Source organism: Tympanuchus pallidicinctus, unplaced genomic scaffold, assembly GCF_026119805.1.
Source record: "Tympanuchus pallidicinctus isolate F22 unplaced genomic scaffold, pur_lepc_1.0 scaffold5, whole genome shotgun sequence".
Lineage (NCBI taxonomy): Eukaryota > Metazoa > Chordata > Aves > Galliformes > Phasianidae > Tympanuchus > Tympanuchus pallidicinctus.
Window position 1 is genome coordinate 50206976 of NW_026294769.1, and position 17815 is coordinate 50224790.

Below are 17815 nucleotides of genomic sequence, written 5' to 3' on the forward strand. Positions count from 1 at the left end.
ACTGAGCGCCGGGGGAAGCCCTGACGTCACTGGCCCGGGATTCCCCTCCGCGGGGCCGCCGTTCGCAGCGCGTGGGATGTTGAGGGCGGGCGGCGGCGCCGGGCCGGGCGGGGGGAGCAGCAGCGCACGGCGGCAGCCCCTCGGCACGCAGTTGGAACACACAGAAGCGTTTCCGCGTGTGCTGCGCGGGGCCGCATCCCGCCAGGGGCCGCGGGGCGATGGGGCACCGGGAGCCGCCCCGCCGGGCTGTGGGGGTTGGGGTGGCCCCGAGGGGCCGCGCCGCGGGGCAGGGCCGGGCCGGGCGGGCCGCTTATCGCGGCGGGGCGTCGCCGCACGGCGCCTTCAAAGCGGGCGGAGGGGCCGGCGGGGCCGCTTCTCTCGTCTCGCGTCTCGTCCCATCGCGTCGCGTCGCGTCCCGAAGCCGGAGCCGGAGCCATGCTGCACTGGGGATACGACGAGCACAACGGTACGGGCGTCTGGGCCGGGGACGGAGGCTCCTGTCGGAGCTGTCCGGAGCTGTCCAGGGAAGGGGCGGCGCGTCGAGGCGCGGAGCTGCGAATCCGGCTCTGCCCCCATCCCCGCGGCGCGCTCCGGGCGCGTCCCTGTGCGGTGTTCGCTGTGCTGCATCGCGGTGCGGGAGGTGCCGGCGCTGTCTCTGGCTCCGGCCGTGTCCCGTTCTGCTGCGCGATGCCGGGATCGAGGTTTGTCGTTTCACGCCCACGGGGAGATGCTTTGGGGTCTGGGTTGTTTCGTGCTTCCCTCCATCTCAGCGATCTTGGAATCGCCGAGGTGCTCCCAGCGGAACGTTTAATGCCGCTGCTCTGCTTTGATCCGTAACTCGTGCAGACGCTGCTCTTGTGTTGTGTGCTCCAGTGCATGCAGATGGGAATGCGAGAGCTCCTGGAGCCGGCTGGAAACACACAAATAGCACAGCTTGTATTGTGTTAGTACACAGGGCAATAAGGCACTGTGACAGCAAAAAGAAGAAATATATATTGACATGAATTCATGGCATGGAGCAGCCATGACTCCATGGGTGGGAGTTAGGGACAAGTTCTACACCAGAGGGTGGCGGGCATGGAACAGGCTGCCCAGGGCAGCAGGCACGGCCTGAGTGCCGGAGTTCAGGGAGCATTTGGACACTGCTCTCAGACCTTTTCGGATGGTTCTGTGTGGAACCAGGTCTTGTACTCAGTGATCCTTGTGGCTTCCTTCCAACTCGGGGTGTTTTGTAAATCTGATTCTATGTGCTAGTGCACACAGCAGTGGTACTGCTCAGAGCTTCCCTTCGTGGTGTTTTTGTTCCCTCTCCGCTGGAGTGGATGCGCCATTCCCAAAGAACTGGGTGGCAGTGGACAGCTACAGTGCCACAGCAATTGAGTGCTGTCTGCTGCTGTGTGCTCTCCCCATCCCCATGAGAAGCTGATGACTCTTGTTTTTTTTAATGTGTTTCTCCCTGTGTTTTCCAAGGATGCTGCAAACTTCACTTGCAGGGCACAGATAAGCAGTCCCTGTCCCTCTCTTATCCTGGCCCTCCTTCTGGCTTCTAGGAAGGGGAGGGCTCCAGAATTTCTATCGGGCTGGTCCTGGACCCTCCTGAGGCCCCTTTCTACCCCAAGCCCTGTTTACTGGCTGATAACATGTTTGGGTGGAGTTTGGCTCCCCACTCTTTTTCAGCTCCTGGCCACTGTGAGGTGGGCTGTATCCCAGCACCCCATCGCCTGCCCCTCAAACCCACAAGAGAATAAAGGAGAGAGGTTGGGTGTCCAACACCTGACTGCCCTTCCCTAGCATCAGCTCTATTTCTTAACTCTTTCCATGTATTTCTTGCATTAGTTTTGCCAGTTGTTCAACTGAACAGTGGAAGCATGAGATTGCTGTGCCTCTTGCAGCATATGTTTTGCCTGCATGGCCCTGAATAGCTTCTCTAAAACTGAGATCTGCTTTTGCTACTCGGGAGGTAGCAGCAAAGTGAAGTTAATTAAATTTGATGCAGTTGTATATTAAAGTTGACTTCCTGAAGAGTGAGGGAACTGTTTGCATTCACTCTGACCTCAGCATTTGTTACTTGCAGGGATAAAAGCCCTGTTTCTTTTTTAACTGGGGAAAAACTCGTTTGCCCCTTAGCAATAAGTGCTGCTTAAATCACTTTGTGCATAAACCATCAAATATTACAGATCCCTGTCTGCGTTTATGGTGTATCTACGTACAAGGCTGACTGGTATGCAGAGAATGAAACCTTTCTCACTGCTTTGATGCACATATTTCTGAAATGCTAAGAGGCTCTATTTTATTTCCATGCAAACCTTGGCCTTTGTTTCCTTGCCGTTCTCCTTACCTCATGGTTCTAGCAGTGCTTACACAGAGGCGTAACGCTGAGATCTTGGGCACTGGCTGCAGTGCAGGGCAGAAATTCCCACTTTGATTAGGACACCAAGTGAGAATCCACTGCCTTAAGTTTACTCCTTGCTTGATATGGAATTAATTATGTAGAAAGTATTATATATACTGTGCTTTTTTGCAGACATGTCACTGAGTCTCTTCCAACCCTCACACTAAGGTGTTCTGTAAAGAAAAAGGGATGTGATAGTTTTGATATCTGTAGTAAAAAAACAGCACTGCATTTTGCCTGTTATTAATTTTGCCCATTATGAATTTTCAATTGTTTTAAGTAGAGCTAATATTATAGAAAATGAATATGTAACTGGATGACTTGCAAGCATTTTGTGTTTTCACCTGTACATATGGTATATTTATGCAAGTATAGAAGCTCACTGCAACCAAACAACATCCCAGAATGTGTCTGCCATCATATTGAAATGGAGACGTGTAATTCAGGTCTGAATTTAGATGAAATTTCAGTGCTGAAGTTCCCACTGGTTTAAGTCTGGTTGTATGACATGCATTTGAGTGTCTGTGGACTTACAGATACAATGACATATTTTCCTGCAGTCATACAAGATGCTTGCTTTGGGATGGGGTCAGTAGAAATGAGCTGAGCCAGTTTTCCCAGTGTTACAGGAGTTGGATTGCAGTAGGATTGCTGGTAAATGTTCTAGTAAGGAATGCCACTCAATAAAACAAGGTGATATAAAAGAAGTTTAAATCTCTTTTCACTTTCCTGCATATGTAAGGACAGATTTCTGGCAGTCTTGTGTTACTGGCAGGTGAAAATGTGGGCTTTGGTCATCCGAGCAAAGGACGAACACCGAGGCAGGTGCAATGACTGAAGTTTATTGCTGAATAATTGTCTAATGTTAGAGTCACATACTTAGGTCTTCTTTTTGTCCCATGTTTATTATTTGTGAATGCAAATCACTCATTATTTACTGTACAGTACCTATAGTTATTGCTGAGATAGAGCAGCAAGTGCAAGTAGTTAAATATATTTTACTTCAGTATATCATAAGTATTAAAATTAAGTAGCAATATGCTTTTCCTAAGCATCATAAAATGAAGCACTAGGCATGACTCATGGAGTAAATGCTTCTTCAGTGACTAGAACTGTGCAATGCATGTCTAACTGCAAGGTACTAGCATCCAAGCACAACTAAAACTATATTGTTTGCTAAACTGTAGTTAATCAACATATTGAATGGTTTTGACCACCATTTGTGAAATGAGAAGAATTAAGTTTACACAGCTTTGTATTTCAAATGAGCAGTGTTTTGCCTAATGGGTTAATTAAGTCATTAGCAAAATCACTTTGTAACAAAGTCAAGACCAAAGGCCTTTGTTCTTCTTGAAGCTTAAGCCTTGGCTGCTCTGTGCACGAGACCCCTCAGCTCTCACATCCCCTGCTCGGGGCAGTGAGCCCAGGTGGGAGCCAACTCTGCTTCCCAATTCACTGCTGCATGCCGGGACTATCCCAGCACCTGCAGATTTCTGAGCTATGTTCACTACTGTTGAAGCCCAGGACAGAAAACTATCTGACTCCTTTTGATGTGAGGCTATTAATCATAGCGTACTACAACCTAAGCTTTTCTTTGCCATTTTGTTTATTGAAGTACTGAGACGTACAGAGAGATTCAAAATTGGATTGATTTTTGGGATGAGATCAGTTACCTTTCATATAGGGATTAATGATTTCTGGTTGTACAGATTTTACAAGCTGAGTTTCTGGTGCTTGTATTTAAGTTTCTGTAATATCTGTTCTTTCTTAGTTAAGTGAATTATTATGCTTCTCACCCATGCTAAGCCTCAGGGAAAAAACAAGTACTATGCTCTTTATAATACTGATAGATCATTAGCACTGCACATGGCCTTTCAGTATCTAGAAGGGGGTTATAAGAAAGAAAGGAACAGACTTGTTAGCAGGGTCTATTGTGATAAGACAAGGGGAAATGGTTTCAAACTAAAAGAGGGGAGATTTGGATTGGATATAAGAAAGAAGTTTTTTACAATGAGGGTGGTGAAGCACTGGAACAGGTTTGCCCAAGGAGGTGGTGGAACCCCATTCCTGCAGACATTAAGCAAGGTATGTGAACGGATCCCAAGAGCTGCTGTTGTGACACAGTGCAACAAAAGTAACTGAATATTTTGATCTGGGTTTTTCTGTTGAACTCATTTAGAATTTAAAATAATGCAAGCAAGAAAAATTCAGGCTTATCGTTCTTTTGGCTTATGAAGCTTCTCCTCCAATACTTCACAGGGCCTGCCCACTGGAAGGAGGTTTTTCCTGTCGCTAATGGAGACCGGCAGTCACCAATTGACATCAAAACTGAGGAAACCAAGTATGACCCCTCTCTCCGTCCTCTAAATCCCAATTACGATCCAGCTTCTGCTAAAATCATCCTGAACAACGGGCACTCCACCAGCGTTGAGTTTGATGACACTGTGAACAAATCAGGTTTGTTCCTTTCCTATTGCATTGTTTTCTTCCCCCATTTCCTGAATGGAGCGCAGTCCGGCCATATCTCTCAGCCAGATGTGACCTCCTTAAACCAGTAAGGCTCTGCTCCTCTGGGTGAGATTCCCATTCCCCTGTCTTTCAGCCTGTTGGGATGTGGAGTCATATTTCCAGAGGAGTTTTAGATTGTGTTTCTTGGGAAGCACTAGGATTCCTTCTTTGCACATAGAAGTTGATGTGCCCCAACCAACTTGATAGTGCCAGCGGCCCAGTTTGAACCATAATTGTGAAAAATTTTGCAGATCCTACTCTTTCACTGTGGATTAATCCTTTGAGTCTCATTACAGGTTTATTCCAACCAAATTACTCAAATCTCGTACCTGATTTTAGTTGCAGGTTTGATTGTACATCCTTTTCCTTTTTATGACCCATGCTTGGACTTCTTATGTTAGGAAAGAACCATCGCAGAACAAGTGAAAAACATCCCAAGGGATCTCTTTTCTTCTCTGAAAAGTGTCATTGTTCTGGTCTTTTACAGGGCTGTATAGTTTCCCTTTTTGCAAGCAATAATTCTTATTTAGAAGTTCTCTGATTTAGTGCAGTCTTTGTAATGTTAATACCTGCATCATTAGAGGCTTTTCTTGGATGGCAGACTTGCTACCACCACTCCTCTGAAACTGTAGGATTGTAGTTTCTTGAAGCAGTAAAATCCTCATGTGGATGTGTGAGGCTTAGCTGAGGATGAAAGCCAGAGGGGGACTAATAAGTGATCACCTTGTCCCTCAGTACGAGGACTTGTTGGCTGATAGTGGCAACAGTGACAGATAGAGGTGGAAGCAACATCCTGCTTGGTTTCCTGAACAGGCTTCGTCTGACTGAAATCTTCTGTCAGTCTGTGCAACACCGGATATTGCCTGAAAGCCACCAGCTGGCTGGCAGAGATCTGGTCTGGCCTTGTGTGTCAGAGGCCACCAGACTTCCCTGGATTAATCTCTGCTTCAGGTCTAGTAGGTGTGGGTGAATTAAAGCACATCTCTCACAAAAACATTCAATCATCTGCCTTCAAAATTTCCAGTGACAGCAAATCTTCCACTGCCCTTGATTGTTCTAGTTGTTGATTACTCTCATGGTTAAAAAGTCAAGATCACAAATTATTTCTGGTGTGAGTCAGAACAGCTCAGTATTTAAATTTCTTTTCTTTAAGTAATAAATTAAAAAAGAAGTACACCAGTAGCCTCTTTCACTTTTCAACTTTACCCGTGAGGTGATAAGACCTCAACACATATTTCTGCAGGCTTACACTGGTGAGAAAGCAGGGGTAATATGATTCTCTTCCTACTGCTTTCCTCAGGCCATAAATCCAAGGATACAACAAAGCACTGGCAGCTGTTGATTAGATAATTCATAAGCTTAATCCTCAGTCACTTTCAGAATTCTGTCTTCTATGTATGAAATACATTCTTCAGTCATACATGTGCAGCTTTACATTTCAGCCATTTTCACACATTGCTTATAAAAAATTCAGATCTTTCTGCATCTGTAAACTGACTTTTTCACTGTTTTACCTGGTATTTGTTACTGATAAACCATCAGTAGTAATGTTTTTGTTTTCTTTCAGATCGTTGATCAGAAAAAGTATTGAATTCTGAGTAATTTTTTGCTTTGTGGCTGTTTGAATGGAAGATTTTTGCCATCACTGTATGATGTGACACAAATACATCATCAGGCCATTTTCCACGTTTTTCGGAAGTATTTAATCGAGTGTTGATGCATTTCTGTGCAGTTGTTTTTCCTCCGCCAGTATAACACTGATCTTTACACATTTTCAGGTTTGTTTGCCAACAAGTTCTCAGTCCTCAAAAGAAGGAATTTGTTTTAGGAGTGCCACTACCCTCATCCCCTTTTGGTCACTAGGTTTATAGGCTCTGTAAAAGTAAGTTCTTGAGTTGAAGTTTTAAGAACAAACATTTTTGCCCACAGATAAACAGTTCCAGTTCCTTCCCACTCTCCAGGCTACTTGTGTTAGCGTTTAGGCAAGCTAATAAATTCTTCTCTTACAATTACCTGGTGGCATTTTACCCCCGACAAGATTTATCTTTTGGATTAAAACTGGAAAAAGAAATAAGTGGCTGTTGTCCTTCCCAGTGCTCTTAATTTAAAAAACATCTCCTTGAAGCTTCCATCTTGTGTTTTTAAAATCTCTACAATGAGCCAGTAAAACATCTCAGACCAATCCCCATACCCTCCAAGGAAACATGGATGGAGCAGAGAGAGAAAGTGGAGTGATTTGCTCTGCAGTGAGTAAAGAGTTTTTTTGAATGTGATTTGTGTTCAAGTGTCTGTGCAGACTTGGGTCCACCCAACTGCTCAGAAAAACACGAATGCTTTACAGAAGGTAAACAGTGGAAGTCCATCCATATTGGTGTTCAGCTGAATGAAATGGCAAATTAAATGTCAGTAATATTGCACTTGTACAATGTGTATCTAGTTGTGTTAGCATCTGCTCCTTCCAGTTTCTCAGACTTCTGTCAGCTGTAATTGGATCTGGCTGCAAAAGAAGGAAAGCCTTGAAAATTTTTTATGATCCACCTACTTTCCTCTGAACTTCAAACAGGAGGAAAAAATCTATTCATATTTTATTTTTCTGATCCTCCCCTTTACTCATAAAATCTATTTTATGCTTAATTTCTCAGTTATTCTTTCAAATACATTCAAGACAGGACACTACTTGCCAAACAGAAACACTTCTCCATTTTTCCATCTTCTGAGAAATACCCGAGCCCTAGCAAGACACACCTGGTGATAACCTGGTGGTAATCCTTCAGTGGGCCGTAACCCACTAATCTGTACATCAACACAGTTTTGATAGTCACATTTTGGACAAACAAGGATTCCTTTATAACACATCAAAGAAAGGAGAACCCATAGAAAAGCTTTTGAGAAGAAGTAGCATAATGCCCAGAAACTGAATCTTTAAGTTTAAGCACGTTTAAACTCACACCAATAGCCTCAAGAGCTCCCGTTCCTTCACTTAAGCCCTCTCCTGTGTTTGGTTTTTAGTGCTGACCGGGGGGCCGCTCTGTGGGACATACAGGCTGCGCCAGATCCACTTCCACTGGGGTTCCAACGACGAGGCTGGCTCTGAGCACGCTGTGGATGGGATGAAGTATGCAGCAGAGGTAAGGCTTGGCGCAGAATCGTTCGTTCCTCTGAACCTGTGACTAGCATTCCATTTTGAGAATAATTTTGCCCCTCAACTCCCACTTTTCCTTCTCCCTTCATTATATCAAAAGACAAGCAGTCTTCCTGAAGTGTTTCGTGCTTGATCCATTCTAAAAGGAGAAGCTGTTTGATTGAGAACTGCACCCTAAGGTCTATGTCAGGCAGCTCTGGCCTGGCATTGTCACAGGGGACAGGTGCACTGGCTGCTCTGGCATGGAGAGCCCTCTCCTGCTCTGTCTTCTTCGATCTGTTGGAGTAATCCACCATAGAGAGTGCTCAGTCCAACAGTGACTGATTCCTCTTTGCAAATGGAAGTAATGTGGAGTGTTTTGATGAGACTGAGATCTATATCAGCAATAGTTCAGAGAGTGAAGAGTTTTCTGGGGTTGAAAAGAAGTAAACTGTATAAATGCTAGTGGAAAAATAAAAGTCTTGTAATACTAAAGAAGAAAAAAATGTTGAAATGTATGCACGGTGCTGTTATCAGATATTGCTGGAAATGCTTTAAGAGACAGTGGTCAGAAAAAAAAAAAATCATTTTTCTAACACTAATGGGGAAAAGTGACATTTGCAGTGTTTAAAGGCTTATGTTTTCCACAGGAACCAGGTGGGATGGAATATAAAGAATTAATAGAGGTGCTTTAAAACCATTCAGTGCCAAAACAAAATTTCTAGCTGAGAAAATATAAATGTGTATCCCATCTAAGAAACCAAATGGAAGGAGAAAATATCTGAATTTCTAGCCAGTCTAAAAAGCTTTCCGTTGCCTGTTGGTTGGGTAACCCTCCACAAGAAGCTCTCTAGATGTCATTTTGGCTATGAGATAAGAAACCCAGAATTCAGACCAAGGCTTCTGAGCACTGCTTACTCAAAAGAAAATACATCAAAAGGAGAAATGAAGATGATTTCAGTGCTCATGTCCATGAGGAAGATGTGAAAGATTTCAAGAAAAAGCATCAACTGTGTTGAAGAAAGAAGTAGTGTACAGGTAAAAAAGAGTGGAAGGCTCAGCCCCCTAACTCTACAGGAAAGCAGAAGACATCCACAACTCCATTCTTTGTGGCAACATATGGTCAGATCATGGTCTCCTCACAAGCTGCAATGACACAGTGGTGGTAAGACGGTATATATTCCTTAAAAGAGAAGTCACAAGCCTTTGAGACGGGGGCTGTACCAAAAGTGTTTCCCAGCACTGTTTGTTTGGGAGTTTTGATTTTTTGGGGGTTGGTTTGGGGTTCTTCTGGCAAAATTCTGATGGAGTCTTATTTAGTTATGAGAATTTTGCTTTTTGTTCTCTGTTGTTTTTTTCTTTTTTAAAATCCACAATAAAAGTCAATTCCGACTGAGAGTTTCTGTTTCCTTTTTGTGTATGTAAAAATGTAATTGTTTAAAAATTGTTCGACGTAGCTTCTTTGAACTTCTGATTGTGAGTGGTGCAGGCACAATGAGCTCCAAGGATACTTGTTCACCTCAGAGTGGTTTGATGGACTCTGTTCTCCACTTGGTTTAATTAATAGCACTTGTAAGCAACTTTCCTTCAAGGATTCTGAAACTGTGAGCCAACAAATCTTTCATCGTGAGCATGTGTGTTATTATTGATTTCAGTAGAATTCCTTACTTGCTGAAGGTTATGTTTCAGCCATTTAGAACCCAAGTACTCAGCAAATGTTAATTATATCCTGTAACAACTAGTAACAGCTCTGTATTACAGATAGAGAAGATTGAAGCTCATAGAGGCTAGGCAATTAGTGAGGTGTGGAGTCAAAGTCTTCACTTCACTAGATCTGTATTTCAACTATGTTGAAATTGTTGTGCTGCTTCTCATATAAATCCTTTAAAGTGAGTTCCAGCTTTCCCAAACTGTTCTTGTACTGGAGATCTTAACATTTCAAAGAGATGCCCCCTTTTCAGGAGCTCATCCCTGTTTAAGTCATTCAGTGAGGCTGTTTTTCAGCACTCCTATGGAGTCAAGTGCAAAATCTAAGAAGATGCTCACCAATTTTAGAAAAGGCAATTCCCTGCCCTGCTTCTGAGCCTCTCTTATCTGAAAATTGTGGCAGATAAGATGCAGTAATCCACTGAGGATCTGTGGGAGGAATTAACATTTGTGAGGTACTTGGTCCTGAGTGCAGTATGTGTTCTCTCTGCAGTTTGGCAGTCAGACCTTTGCTCAGTGTGGGTGTTCTGGGGAACCAGGAGCTCCCACTGCTGAGCCTGGGCAGGATTTAGAGATCCTGGCTTAGCAGGAGGAACTGAAGCGGTATGGGGGCTTTTCCTGTCTTCAGGAGGCAGATAGCAAGGAGTCCTCACCCTTGTGGGTGTCTTCAAGTTCTTAAGCAACTACCATAAGACAGTTGCAGAATAGTACCTGTTGGAAATTCAAATGCTCAAACCTGAGATAATCAAGCTACTTTTAAGTTCCTAATACTAGTAATCATAGAAAACGACCTTTGGAATGCATCAAAGATGAAATTTTGATATTCAGCTTAAACTTAACAGGGGATAAGAGGTTACTGCAAGTTTAACATGTTCCTCTGCCCATTTTCTGCTTGCGGCTGATTTACTGAAAGCTTGATTAGGAAAAAAAGAAACAAAGAACTAATGACATCCCAATGATTTTCAATCACTCATTAAAATCAGCTATACCCAAAGCTTTAGCTTTAGTTACATAACCAGGGGATATCTTGTCTTAGCCTCGAAATCTGGGACTTGGGAGTGGTTTGCTAGGCACTGTACTATGCTGATTGCTGCTAGGTAATGCCAGCCACTGGCAATGCTTGCTGCAATTTGTGAGAGCTGTGTGTTTGGCAATTTCAATAAATATTGTGGTGAGAAAAGTGTCTTTGAATGCAAATAAGTGAAGTAGAATAATGTTACCAGTAAATTTCTAGTATTAATTTGTGACTCTTCCAGTTCAGCAAGAGTTGATGCTGTCTGTGCCTTTTGCTTTTCAGCTTCATGTAGTTCACTGGAATGCTGAAAAATATTCCAGTTTTGTCGAGGCAGCTCGTCAGTCAGATGGATTGGCAGTCATGGCTGTGTTTCTGAAGGTAAGCCCCCGCCAAAAAAATCTGCATCATGAGCCCAAAGTTATTAACAGTGATGGTGTAAAAGTGATGCTTGTGCTACAAGAGCTCTCACTTTCCATTTCATGTTATAATGACTCAGGAAGTTTCACTGTCTTTCTTAGCACATGTAAGTCACTTACTGTCACCTAACAAAAGCTGTGTGAAGCAGATTCAGTATGTGTTTGCTTTCCGATTTTTATCTTTTTTGACATATTTTCTCCAGAGCACAACTATTGCATTTTTCTTTCTCTTGTTTAATAGATTGGTGAATGCAACCCTCAGCTGAAGAAGATCACCGACCGCCTGGACACCATCAGAATCAAGGTGAACAAATATTTCTAAAAAACTCCAGATATCAGTGGCTGCTTTTTTTTTGTGGTTTTGTTTCTGGTAACCTGGCTGCTACTCCTCTTACCTTCATGGTCCCTGCTGTGCATGTCCAGGATGCTGCCAGCCTGTGTCATGATGGAACAAGCCTTGCCTCCTTTGACATGATTTGCTTCTAAATAATACTGCATGTAAATAGATGAATAATTTAATAGATATAAAGCACCAATGCACTTGTAAGAAGCAATTTCTTTTTATTTCTTATGACCACAACGTACTTCTTTTTAATTTTCAGGGTAAGAGAGCATTATTCACCAACTTTGATCCTAGTTGCCTGCTTCCCAAATCCCTGGACTACTGGACTTACTTTGGCTCTCTCACTGTTCCACCTCTTCTTGAAAGTGTCATCTGGATTGTCCTGAGAGAGCCCATAAGTGTTTGTTCTGAACAGGTATATCTTGATTTTTCACTACTGTAGAAATAAGGCTTTTGTAAGGCTTCAGTGGTAAATGCCACCAAAAAGGATAAATTTTTGCAGACTCTGACACTACATACCTCATGAAATTAAACTATATGTATATATATATATACATACAAAAAAATTAGTCTACTTCCATGGTATTAAATTAAGCTTCACACTATATATTCACGTTGCAACAGTGACACCCAGTGGGCTGATCATTTGGTATGTAGAGTTTTTTTACAGCAGAGAGACCAAAGCGAATCAGATCAATACTGGAAGTTTGTAAGTATGTCACTTATGATATGTTATTAATACTGTAAATCTCAAGATCTTTACACCAAAGCATTTGTCTAATTCATGGCTGGTGTACTTCAAATACTTCAGTAAGATTTGATACACTGGGCCACATGCTCAGCAGAAATGATGGCTACAGTCTTTGCACAAGGCCTTAGAATAGTTCACAGAATGGGATGTTTCTTAAGTGACCTCAGATTCTGTTTTTAACTGATTCTGAATTGTGTATTCTCTCTGTGCTTCTATTTTTCTCATCTCTATCTCCTCACTCCTTCAAGTGCGTTCTTGGCAGGACTCATTGCAACACAATCTAGGACCGAAAATTTGCATTAAGATATGAATTTCCCAAAGACAATCCATTGTTCAGGTCAAAAAGCACCTGGGCTAATTTATAGTTAATATATCCTAAAATGTGAGACGTATGAAAACACCCATGTGTAACAGGTTCAGAGGATGAAGGATGAAGGAAAGGATGCAAAACACAGTGATTCTTTAATATTTTGCACTCTATGTATTTGCAATCTTATATATTAAAGTACAAATATGCTGTTTCAGATAAATATAAGCACACACAAAGTTAAAAATGTAGTTCATATCATGACTGATACTGTTTGACCAATTTTACTTCTCAAATGGGACTGTTTTGGGGACTATACAGTTTACTGCCCACTTATAAAGTATTATAAATATTATAAATATTAGCTGTGGAGTGGAGTAAAAAAAGATAGCACTGGCATTTTTTGCTCTTAATGAAATTAAGGTGCCAAATGCTCTACAACTCAATGCAATATGAAGATGAGATGACTTTTGTACGATCCTACACTTGGTAACCTAGAAAGGAAGTAAGTTGGTACACAGAAATAAGAAATGTTGGAAATATTAGAAATTAGGCCAAGTATGAAACTTCAGATCTGAATTAGATATTCAGCATTTACCACGTGGTTTTTCATTAGTGTGAGTGCGAGGGTTTCCTGCTGAAGGTTGTGTGTCTCTCGATTGCAGCTCGCCCAATTCCGCAGCCTCCTGAGCACAGCTGAGGACGAGGCGGCCTGCTGCCTGCTGCGGAACTACCGCCCTCCACAGCCCCTGAAGGGCCGAGAAGTCAGAAGGAATTAAAGATGCAAAGCAAGAACAGGCCACCTCTGACACCAGAGGCCCAATTGTCGTTGCTAATATACTTTGTGATTTTATTTTTATTTTTTGGTGAGTTGTTCTAACAAACGGGTGTTTAATTACTGGTTAACTATGCAGTCATTTCTCCCAGACAGAAACGTCCTGAGCTTTGGCAGTTCCATCACTGATGTTAACAGGTCAATGTGTTTGTGTGCACTGCTGTGGGAGCATTGAGATGTTTGTGTTACATGCACAGAGTGTTATCAGAAGGATTTGGTGCGGTGAAGGAGTTTTCCAGAAATGGTCATCAAATTACTGGACAGGATCCCTGGTATTAATGGCAGTACAGGATGTTCTGAAATTATTCTTCTGGTCTTTAACGTACCATTGAACTTAGTAAAGATTCTGTATATGTTGGATCACATCAGGTGGATTAGAGATTCCTGAGTTCTGCTGCAGAGGTGATGAAATTGTCCCGCACCTTGAAAACTGCACAGTCACAAAGAGATCTGTGAGTTCATGCCTAAATCCAGTCTGTTGCATCTGGTGAACAATAAGGATGGAATACCACGTCCATATAGCATCAGAATCCTACCACATAAAATAGTCTTCAAGAGGCAGAGACAGCCCTTGCTTTAGACTGGTTCAAATAATCCACACAGCATTGCTCAGGAACGGAATATCTCCTAGGTGCATGTTGAAGCTCTCCTGTTGCAGATGAACTTGAGTCACTGCACTTGTATTCAAAGACCAAAGATAGCCCTTAAGCCAAAGAAATCAAATCAATATCCAATAAAAGATCAGTTCATGGTAGCAGTGTCTTGAAATGCCCGTCTTCAGTGAACTGACCTGAGCCTGTGTTACTCCCAGGAGCTTTTTTTTTTAAAAAAAAGTATTTGAATCTCATTGTTTGTTTTAAGCCAATTTAATTTTTGTTATTTTCAATAATAACGAATTTGCCATAGCATATAGCTTGTATAGGTAGATTACCCTGAAACTGTGACAACTAGATAGTGAAAACCAGCAGTACTGGAGAGAGGCAGCTAAAGATTTCATGAGCAGCAATTGCCTCTGTAGTACCTCTGACCTCATCTTCCACAACTACTCTCTATCAGTTTGTTTTTTCATAGGTTTCATATACTGTGCCTCTTACCTCAACAGGTCTTTTTATCTTAAATGGGCAAATATGAGGGAAATCACAAACAGGATTGTTTTTATATGCCTTTTTTAACTGAATAAAATAGACACAGAGTCATAGATACTTTAGCTTAGTTTGAGACAGGTGTATTTTACTATTTTTTTTTATCTTCTCCTCCCCAGAATATAGGTGCTACTGCTGCAAGGCCTCTCAATGCCTTCTGATTGTATTCTAAAGGAATGAACACAAGTAGGCTATTGGATAACTATAAGGCATTTGGCAGCAGCAGGTACAAATAGTAACCAAAGAGGAAAAACCTGCCGGCACTTTTTGCTTTCTGACATAGGAAGAAGAATGCAGCTGAAAGACATCAGTCTGCTTCTTTCTGAGCGAGGATGTCTGCAAGGTGTGTGCGGAGAGAACGAGAGTGTGTTGTGTGCTTTCGTACACTTTGTTAGATTTAGTGTTGGATCTGATATATTTTCTGATCATGTGAGTAGCTGCAGAACATGAACAAAATGTTAACAAATCACATGAAACTTATACAACTTTCTTGCCGAGATGAGAAAGCAGTAAGGCTTCATATCAGAAACAAAACTTGTACATGTTTTTATGTATTGAAAATAGTGGAGTTGATCCAGTGCTTTGATATTTATGAGGATTTTATCAAAATAAAAAATTGATTTATGGCTGTGTCTTGTATTTTCTATCAAAGTGATGAAAGTTTTACAGAGCAATCTGCAGTTTTATTACTGGAGCTCTAACTTTGGGAAATATTGTCACCCCTCCTCTGAAATCCATCAATGGGTAGACTGGTATTAGGTATCAGGTGGTGAAGTGCTGGAAGAGGTTGCCCAGGGAGGTAGTGGATGCCCCATCCCTGGAGATGTTGAAGACCAAGTTAGATGGAGCCCTAAGCAACCTGATCGAATGCCTGATGTCGTGGTTTGCAACCCTGCTATGGTTGGGGAGTTGGAACCAGGTGGTCTTTGAGGTCCCTTCCCACCCAAGCCATTCTATGATTCTGTCACCTTTTGTATGTTCCAAATAAATCATCTTTGGCAGCAGCAAGGAATTTGATCAACTGTACTTAGAGTTTCTGATAGCACTTCTAGACTGCATGACGTTTGCAAGTAACTTTTAGAAGAAGACATGTTTCACAGGAATTCTAATATCCTATGTCTAGGCTGCAAGCTGATGGCGCTTGAACAAGGCAACAAATGTTCAGCTGACTGAAATTCCTTTGGAAGCAGATTGTTTAGTTCTCTCTTTGTAGCGAGTGCCTCTCAGAGCATGGACCAGTCCCAGCACTGCATCCTCTGACTGGGCTGTCATCCTCAGTCACAGCCTTAGTGCTCGTGCTATTTTGAGCTTTACTATACTGCCTGCTGGGTGCTCCCAGGGAGTTCAGGCTCGAGTGTGGGCTCTGTGCTACGTTAACATCACTCTGGAGCAGATGAGGCTAAACTGTCTGCCCCAGCTGCAGCTCTCTTTGATCAGAGGTTATCCTCTGACAGAGTTGGAGATTTCATACGAAGAAGAATGAAATGCTCAATGACCAAAAAAATGCACAGGGCATTTGTTGAAAAGAATATCTGTCAAGAGCTGTATACAGCTGAATGACTGGTCACCCATACACTTCTTATCAGAATTAAATAAATTGCAGAGGATCCCTGGGGTCAGCTCTGCTCTTTTTGGCACAGGAGGGAAGCAGTGCACACTGCTGTATTCACAGCCTGTGCCAGTCACATCTGTGATGTCATGATGCTCTCTTTGGTCGTTTTGAGGTCATTTATGTATTTTGTGATTTCACGAATAAGCAGTTTACCTGGAAATCACTAGTGTTCTCAGCACTCAAACTTGCACTTCCAAATTGTTTTAAAACATGGTAATGTTCATAGCAATGCAGAAAACAGGCACCAAACCGAGGGTAGTCCAAAGAATGCTGTGTGCTCAGGTCTGTAGGTGGCATCAGCAATCCAAAAATTGCTGAAGATGATTTGAACAGTATTTCTGTTAGTTATTTCATTGCGAGTACAGTTATAACCAAGAGCAATGCCTTACTGGTGTTATATCATCAAGCTGTGCAGTGTAATAGTCACAGTACTGCACTATTCAACAACGTGTTCAGTCTCAAATTTCACAAACAATCTCAGCAGGCACTACCCAAAGAGCTTCCAGACTAGTCCAGGAGCAATTCATCAGCAAAACAAAAACAGGCACAAAGCTAACAACAAAGCTTTTTCCAAATGCCTGCTCCACCGAGACTGAATTGTTTGCAGCCGACTGAAACACGGCAGTAGCTCTATATGACAAAAATCAAAACTAACGATTAACATTGTTGAGTAGCTGCAACACTGTATGTGGTGCTGTCAGCCAAGTATCCTCAGCAAATCTTTGAAACATTCTCCTTATATGCACAGTCTGAAGGTGGTGGTATAATTGCTGTTTCTATGTAGTTTCTAAAATGCTTACAAACAGTGCTAAGATAACTGTATGTGTTCTATCTACATATATTTACCTCTCTCTATGTTATGTTCTCTATATATGAGTGTATGCACACATAAACCATAGAGAAAGAGTTGGAGAATGTCTTAAATGCAGAACATATTCTGTTGAATGTTATGTAGGTGAGCAGAAGCTGGATTGCAGCACCCTCCTCACATCTGCACACACTGTCCTGTGTCCAGAGAGGCTTCAGTTTGGCTGTGTGGAGGCACTGATACAGCTACATTCATCAGGCAAATAGGTAGGAATGATAAACGTACCGTGTCAGTGCTATTCCACCTGCACAGGAGTGTGTCCTGGATGCTGGAGATGCCCATTGTTCTCAAACAGTGCCAGTGTTAAAGTTATTCTGCTTCGACAGGAGTATCTGGAGATGAATGATTGAGGAAAGGAGTATTGGATTTGAAAAAATTATTACAGACTCTGCTGTACTCACTGGTGTAAAATGTTGGGCTGAACTTGAGCAACTGAGTGGGGGGTTGTGAAGAAGAAGAGAGATGCCAAAGATAGAAGCATGACTACCAACAGAATGTTCTTTCAAAGAGGAGATGCTGTGCCACTGACTGCAGCTTACTGCCTTTCTTCGAAGGAAAAAAAGGAGAAATACTCTGAACTTTTGGATATAGCAAAAGGCATGTAAAGATTTAAAAGGATCATATTTAGGTGAATCTGCACTTAAATGCTCTCCTGTTCTTCATAAGCAGTTGCCATTGCACAGTGCAACAAGAACCAGATGCTAGAAACTGCTACTGCATGATCAAATTTTTCACTGTTTTCTTCCAGCTGTTTTTTTCTTTTCTTCTTTCTTCCCTTAGGCATTAAAAGAAGAGTGT

General features: G+C 42.3%; 1 protein-coding gene across 1 annotated transcript; it reads left to right on the forward strand.

Annotated features, from left to right (window-relative positions):
* Window positions 1–330: 330 nt before the first annotated feature.
* On the forward strand, window positions 331–15163 carry LOC128090729 (carbonic anhydrase 13-like). The gene is made up of 7 exons (XM_052703232.1): window positions 331–466; window positions 4652–4849; window positions 7910–8028; window positions 11026–11121; window positions 11401–11463; window positions 11762–11917; window positions 13226–15163. Exons 1-7 carry the CDS (start codon window positions 436–438, stop codon window positions 13337–13339), a joined length of 777 nt encoding a protein of 258 aa, XP_052559192.1. The 5' UTR covers window positions 331–435; the 3' UTR covers window positions 13340–15163.
* The last annotated feature ends 2652 nt before the right edge of the window (window positions 15164–17815 follow it).